Here is an 8,052-nt window from a genome sequence, read left to right as displayed (position 1 = left end):
CAAGGAACTCATAGACAACTACTGTAGTGTAAGACTAAAAAATAACAACAAAAACACAGCTGTGGATCATTCTTAAGAATTTGAACGGGTTCAGTTTTATAAATTCAACTATTATTTTCTCTTGTGAACTATCTGTAGTCGTCTTTTATGTAAAATATCTTATCCAGGCCAGTGCTAAATCAAAAATAACATGCATTTTATATGATTCCTATCATTTTGGTAAAATAATAAACATTTTGCAGATTCTGCATGGTGTATGTAAACTTTTGACTTCAACTGTAGATAGATATATCTAGATCGCATTGCGCGTTCATGAAATCTCAAGTGTTGTGTGTGGTACAGCCTAGTATAATTCTTTATCAAGTACGTTTATTGTACAGTAATGATCGTCTGAGTTTAGTATCGTAGTATGTGTAGTATAGTAGCCCAATGTGAGTACGGATGTTTCTAATGCGCGTTCGCGCTTTTACAGTGTTTACGGGAAAGGAAAGTTTCAGGAAGTAGAGAAACTAACTCAACGCTCTTCTGCTTTAAAAATCAATCATAACACATTTATTACCCGATTTACTGAAGAAATCCGCAGATGTGTAAAGATCGCAGGAATAATCTGTTCTGAGGAGGAGAAAAGTGTGTTTTCGTGTAGATCAGATCAAACTGACAGGTAAAATCCCTTCATATAAAGACGGTACAGTGTGTCAAAGTCAACACAAGCTGCTTTATCGCAGATATACAGAATAAACAGCTTTAAATATCTTAACTATAGGTAGTTTTCTAATCTATTAAAGCAGCTTTATGAAAGCTTGTGAACTGATCTGATTACGCCGATTATAAAGAACAAAACAGTGTTTAATAACACTAATGTCACATAATATATATTCAATCGTGTTTAAAACAGAAAGTTCTTCACTTTTTGTTTTGAAATCTCACACATACTTGTTTAGCTGTTTAAATGTGCACATATAGACCTCTAGTTTATATTTATTATTTATGTATATATTATTTATATTTACCATTTTTTAGTTTATGCATGATTTTCATTAATAAGTACCTCTTTGTGGGTCATATTTAGCTCAGGTTATGGGACAATTTTACATATACACCTGCCCTAGCACATTTAAATGCCTGTTTTTAACATTAGTTGTATAAATAGATATTATTCTGATATTGTTCTCCTCTGCAGGGTTTGTATGTGAGTGATTGCGAGGGCCCGTCATGAGCCGTCCACCCTCCATGCAGCCGCAGATGTGCGGCCCCTGGGAACTAAAGGAGCGACTGGGAACCGGGGGCTTCGGAAATGTCACTCTCTGGCAAAATAAGGTACAATGTGTCTTTTTCCATTTAATGAAAGATACAAACAAGCATTTCACATTCATAAATACTCTGTAGTGAATGGGTGCCGTCAGAATGAGAGTCCAAACAGTTGATAATAATATCACAAGTAATCCACACCACTCCAGTCCATCAGTTAACGTCTTGTGAAGACAAAAGCTGCTTGTTTGTAAGAAACAACTCAATCAGGATGTTTTTAACTTTTAGCCATCACTTCCAATTAAAACATATTACTCATAGAGGATTTATTGCTTCCTCCAGTGTATATGTTGCACAGATCAAACACTGTTTACAAGCCCAAATAGTCCAACACAGCTCTAAACAAATATATGGGTGAATTTTGTTGTCAACTGATGATGGACTTTTTCATTGGAGAAAGGTTTAAAGCAGTGGTCGGGAACCCGTGGCTCTTTGACAAAAATGATGTGGCCCGCCAGCTGTCTCCCATCACTAATATATTACAGTAAAAAATATAACCAGAAACTACAATATAAAATATATTTTCTTTGTTGTACAGTTGTCAGTTTATAATAATATTGCGTTGTTCCGACCAATGCATGTATGCAATGCTATGTTCAAGCGTCACAACCCCTTGAACGCACAGATTCAAGCAACATCCGCAACAACAGAGTGGCGATGGCGAAAAGAAACTATCAGAGGAGCATCAACCAGCAAGTTTCAAAATGAGTGGACTAAGGGTGGGGGAAAAACTTGATTCTCTGATGCATCGCGATTCTCTCTTTAATGATTCTGAATTATTCAGAATCGATTCTAAGCTTGTTTTTTTTCCGCATATGGCACGTGTGCACGCTAGAGATGCAGCAGGCTTAATTGCACAGAATTCCCACTGTGAGACACGTGCGCATTGCTTGACAGTGTGTGCTTCCACCCGCTGTGATTTACTTCAGATATGCTTTCATTTATGCCGTTTGGAATGCAGTACTATTAGATGCACAAAAGTCACACACTGACAGACTTTCATGTGCGCTTAAAGCTCGTCTAAAGCTCGATTGCAGCTGCGGTTAAATGCACTTACATTTTCAAATAGTTTTATACGAAACTGTACTGTAAACTGTAAAAAAGAAAAACCAATAACTATTGTCTGTAAACTTTTGGATACTTAAAGGAGTAGTTCACTTTCAGAACAGAAATGTACAAATAATGTACTTACCCCCTTGTCATCCAAGACGTTCATGTCTTTCTTTCTTCAGTCATAAAGAAATCAGGGATTCACAATTCAGGATTTCTCTCCATATAATGGACTTCTATGGTGCCCCCGAGGTTGAACTTACAAAACGCAGCTTCAAATGGCTCTAAATGATCTCAGCCGAGGAAAGAAGTGTCTTATCTTGCAAAACAATCGGTTATTTTCTAAAAAAAAAAAAAAAAAAAAAAAAAAATTACAATTATATACTTTTTAACCTCAAATGCTCATCTTGTCTAGCTCTGTGTAGAGATTAAAAAGTATACTGATTGTAAATGTTTTTAGAAAATAATCAATCATTTTGCTAGATAAGAACTTTGTTCCTCAGATGGGATCATTTAGAGCCCTTTGAAGCTGCATTTAAATGCATTTTGGAAATTCAAACTCAGGGGCACCATAGAAGTCCATTATATGGAGAGATATTTTCCTCCAAAAACATAATTTCTTTACGACTGAAGAAAGAAAGAAATGAACATCATGGATGACAAGGGGGTAAGTATATTATCTGTAAATGTTTGTTCTGAAAGTGAAATGCTCCTTATTTTAAATAAGTAATTGTTTTAAAAAGTAGCCTGCTTATATAATAAAAAATAAAGTATATTTTCGCATGAAATAAATTTGATATAAAATGTGTATGAAAATGTAGCCATGTGCAGTAATATTGAAAGGTGAGAAAGTGACGCATCGTGATATTTAGTTGATAATGAAGATCGTAATTAAATTGAATTGTGAAACCATGAAGATTCACAGCCCTACTTTTAAGATGGCAGTTCTGACATACAGAGATTACAACTTTAAACAAAGCATAGAAACTGCAATTTTGCATTTTGTTAAAATGTTAAGTTGTAAAGATGTATTTGCACAGCAGAAGAATTAATTGGGGAAAAAATGTGTAGACCAAGAATCGTTTTGGAATCGGATCGTGAATTGCCTGAAGATTATTATTTATTAATTATCAGCTAATTTCAAGATGCAAGTCCACAAGAGGAGAGAGCGTGGCATCCGTACTGCAAAAATAAGTTTGTCTCACCACTTTTAAAATGAAAATGAATAAAACTGATTGCCAAAGCTTAAGACAGACCCTTTAAAAGTAACTGTTCAAAAACATGGCGCATTAAAAACGTGAAGCCGAACACCAGTCAAGGTCATGACGAAAATATTGTCATTGTCTTCTTAAAAATTAAGATGCTCTTAAGAACATATTTGAAAACTTTTTTTTTTTTTTTTAAGAATTGCACTTAAGAACATTCTTAGGAACTTCTTAGAATTTATCTTAAGAATTTTATTAATTTATTTCTTAAGTAGATGTTTGTTAATCCGGCACCTGGTCTTAGATATCCGATCAAAGGAAAACACATGAAGTGACCGGGTGTAAACAAAGTACCCCATGGGTGAAAGCCAAAAGATGCTATTTTTATAGTAAAAATTTGTTTATTTTAAATTGTATTTGTGCATGTTTTTCATTCATGCATTCAGCTTGTTATGCTTTAAATTTGTTTTTATTATAGTAATATATTGCTTTTTTTTTTTAATGGCTCTTTTGAAAAACTGCACTCGCCAAAAAAAATAAAATAAATGGCTCTTTGGTGAAGAAAGGTTCCTGACTCCTGGTTTAAAGTTAAAAGCGTATTAATGATGGATTTGTTTCTTACAAACACACAGCTTATGGTTTTACAAGATGTTAACTGATGGAATGGAGTGGTGTGGATTATTGTGATGTTTTATCAGCTGTTTAGACTCTCATTCTGACGGCACCCATTCACTGCAAAGGATCCATTGGTGAGCAAGTGATGTAATGCTACATTTCTCCAAATCTCATGAAGAAACAGACTTATCTTCATCTTGTATAGCTTGAGATTGAAGTCATTTTCAGCTATTTTTCATCTTTGGGTGAGCTATTTCATTAAGATGGTTTACACTAGAACTTTTTCCCGGATCAACATCCTTGCTGGAATGATATTCCTATCAGGCAGATTGGTTTTAGGGTTTCAACAACAGTCTTATCAGCTTTTCATGTTTTGGTAATTTTAGGGTTGAATTATAGTGTAATAAAGTTGGGAATGTTGTGAAAACAAAACTAAAGTATTGTATTATAAGTGAATCAGGCTGTTTGTCGAACAGAAGTAGATGACTGTAAATCCGTTCTCATAACATTCAGCATGCGTCAGTGTGCATTTACTGCCCGCTGTGCATTAGGATCACTTAGAGCAGATGCATTAAACTGACTTATTGTTTCCTGTTCAAATACATTGTGAAACGCATGTTTATATAGTCTATATGTGTCTGCAGATGCTCAGTTTTAGTGTTTAGAAATGCACGCTATAATTATATTAATCTATGAGAAATGATTCACTCTTTTGAGTGGATATTAGAAATCTGTTGAAATCTAAACGCTCAAATACACAAAAATATATTTAAAAAATAAGGCGCTTGGTGATTATTCATGTAAACCCTCATCTGTTATGTCTTGAATGTTCATAAACAGTTGAGAATAAAAATACGTGTGTAACAGTATATTGGATCCGTGTGGCTCTTAAAGCAGCAACAAATAATATTCCTTCTGTCATCTTTGTGCTTAATATTAATAAAACATAAAAATACAAAGGGAAGAATCACTCACTGCTCTTGAATGAAGGACTTTTATAGTTTTAATAAGAAACAAAGCATGTTTAACTATTACAGTCAAATAATTAAATTCAATTTCTGCAGTATTGTTAGACTACTTGAGACTCCCATAAAAGTATTCAGTATTTTTTTTTTTAAAGCACTGTTTTTTATATTTTTTTCTGCTGTATTGCTATCTTTAAATTAATTTTAGACCTGGTCATAATCATGTTAAATAATCGTGATTATGATTTTTGCCAAAATCAAGCAGCCCTACTTCAATATGACTGCTATTCCAGGATCAAGGAAGGATGTTGATTCAGTAGCATGTACTATAAAACATAAATCACATTTCATATTCATTTGTTACTGAAATTAGGGTCACAGTGCTTTTTTTTAGTCTGCCGGTAAACGGCTCACCGGCGTCGTCCTGCCCTATCCTAGATGAAGGTGTATAAAAGTCTTAAAATAGAGGCACTTCAGATTCCCATTACTTAATTTTTACAGCACTGGGATTGTAACAATGAGACGTTTTCAAGAAAGAGGAAATGCATCTACCTGCTGTGTCCCACTTCCTTTCGCGGGTGACCTCATGATCACTCACTGCCTGAAACTGGCATATATTTACACACATACATTCTTAAAGAGGTTTACTGAGCATGACAGACATGTAGTGTTTAAAGAATGCTCAAGTGCATTAAACATTAACAGCTTTAATTAGTGCTGCTTGTTTGCTAGGTAAACCTAGAATTTACCAAATGATCAGATGCATCATCTTCACCGGCTGGACCATAAAATCGGAACTGATCCAAATCTTTAGATCTGAAGGTCAGGTTTTATTGTCTGCACATCCTGTCCAGCACAGGTTGAGGGTTGAGACTCACACCCTTTTATGGACAGTAGTATGATATCAAGTTACTAATAAATAGGGTGTTGGTGAAGCGGATGTTGATGATACCAGTGTGGAAATACTGTGGTTTGGTGCAGTTGTGGAAGCTATGTGTGTGCAAACGTCTGAGATCAAGTTGAATAGTCAAACAAAATCATCTTAAATTAACAGCAGAAGCATTTTCACTAGATCTCAGACATTAAAGACTGACATGATGTAATGGAGTTCACTAAACGCTGTGCATCATGTTCGCTTACTCACCAGATTGCACTGGTTTTTCTCTTTTCTGCCATTTCCGGGTGAAGTCAGTAGGAAATGGGCACAATGCATTTCAAGTGCCGCCTTTTTGATTTCCTCTGATTTTCACTATAGTATGACGCAATTCTTTATTCGTCAGAAACACACTCACTGCATTTATCGTCTGTCATTTATCATTCAGTTATTACTGTAATCGTGTTAACTCACATTAGGTTTCAAGGGTCACAGATGCATCATTTCACCATCATGCAGTTTAGACAGTTTACAAAACACACTAGTTGCCTATTAGCATGCATACTAGCATATTGGCTGTTTGTTAGTATTTATGAAGCACATATTAATGCCTTATTTAGCATATTCCAATCCAACTCTATTCCTAAACTTACTTAACGACTAGTTCAAGTTAATCGTAACTAACTGTTAACAAGCAGCAAATTAGCAGAATTGTGCAAAAAAACTTTTGCTTGCTAAATTTATTTGTGGCTCGCTCTTTGCAATAAATGACATTATTTATGACATAATAATTACAGTTATAAGGCAAGGCAAGGCAAGTTTATTTATATAGCACATTTCATACACAATGGTAATTCAAAGTGCTGTACATAAGAGGAATTAAAATCATAATATAAAAATCAGAAAAAAATTATAATAATCACGACAATAAAAACAGAAGATTTAAGAACATTTAAAATGATTTAAAAATTGATTTAAAATTAATTAAAACAGTAGAAATGATTATACATAAAATAATGCAATCTTATAGTTGAATAATTATAATAACAACAACATTAACAACTTGCTTTTATTAAAAGGCTCCCATAAATGACACTTAAAGATAGTATTTGTTTACAATGCATTTTTTTTATGTATTCATAGCATTCTAAGCATAAGTTGCGCTGTACATAATGTATTATTAGTACTAAAAAGTGTCATTTATCAGAGCGTTCTGAGTATAAGCAAGTGGCGCTGTAAATAAAATGTATTATTATTATTAAAAATAGTAATTTATCACAGAATTTTGAGTATAAGCAAGCTGCATTGTAAATTAAATGTATTATTACTAAAAACCATCATTTATTGGAGCGTTTTGAGTATAAGCAGGTTGTGTTTTAAATTAATTGTATTATTATTATTAAAAAGTGTCACTTATCGGAGTGTAAGCAAGTTGTACTGTAAATAAAATGTATTACTATTTCTAAAAAGTAATCAAAGTGGTCTGAGCATGGGTTGCATTGTAAATAATTTTAATCTTACTAAAAAGTGTCACTTAAAGCATTTTGAGTATAAGCAGGTTGCATTGTAAACAAAATGTATTTTTATGATTAGAAAGTGTCATTTATTGGAGCATTTTGAGTATAAACAAGCTGCACTGTAAATAAAATGTAGTATTATTATTATTATTAAAAATGGTAATTTATCAGAGCATTTTGAGTATTAGCAAGCTGCATTGTAAATTAAATGTATTATTACTAAAAACCATCATTTATTGGAGCGTTTTGAGTATAAGCAGGTTGTGTTGTAAATTAAATGTATTATTATTATTAAAAAGTGTCACTTATCAGAGTTTAAGCTAGTTGTACTGTAAATAAAATGTATTACTATTTCTAAAAAATGTGATTTATCAAAGTGGTCTGAGCATGGGTTGCATTGTAAATAAATTTAATCTTACTAAAAAGTGACAATTATCAAAGCATTTTGAGTATAAGCAGGTTGCATTGTAAACAAAATGTATTTTTATTATTGGAAAGTGTCATTTATTGGAGCATTT

General features: G+C 33.2%; 1 protein-coding gene across 1 annotated transcript in view; it reads left to right on the top strand.

The window, feature by feature from the left end:
• The first annotated feature begins 492 nt into the window (after nucleotides 1–492).
• The window catches only part of ikbkb (inhibitor of nuclear factor kappa B kinase subunit beta), a 51,536-nt gene continuing 43,976 nt past the window's right edge, over nucleotides 493–8,052 (top strand). The window contains exons 1-2 of the mRNA XM_073818861.1: nucleotides 493–661; nucleotides 1,181–1,317. Of these exons, the coding sequence (XP_073674962.1) occupies nucleotides 1,213–1,317 (105 nt within the window). The 5' untranslated portion in view covers nucleotides 493–661; nucleotides 1,181–1,212. The remainder of the gene's footprint in view (nucleotides 662–1,180; nucleotides 1,318–8,052) is intronic.

The sequence above is a fragment of the Garra rufa genome, chromosome 15 (assembly GCF_049309525.1).
Source record: "Garra rufa chromosome 15, GarRuf1.0, whole genome shotgun sequence".
Taxonomy (NCBI): Eukaryota; Metazoa; Chordata; class Actinopteri; order Cypriniformes; family Cyprinidae; genus Garra; species Garra rufa.
This window is presented reverse-complemented; position numbering and strand designations above follow the sequence as displayed.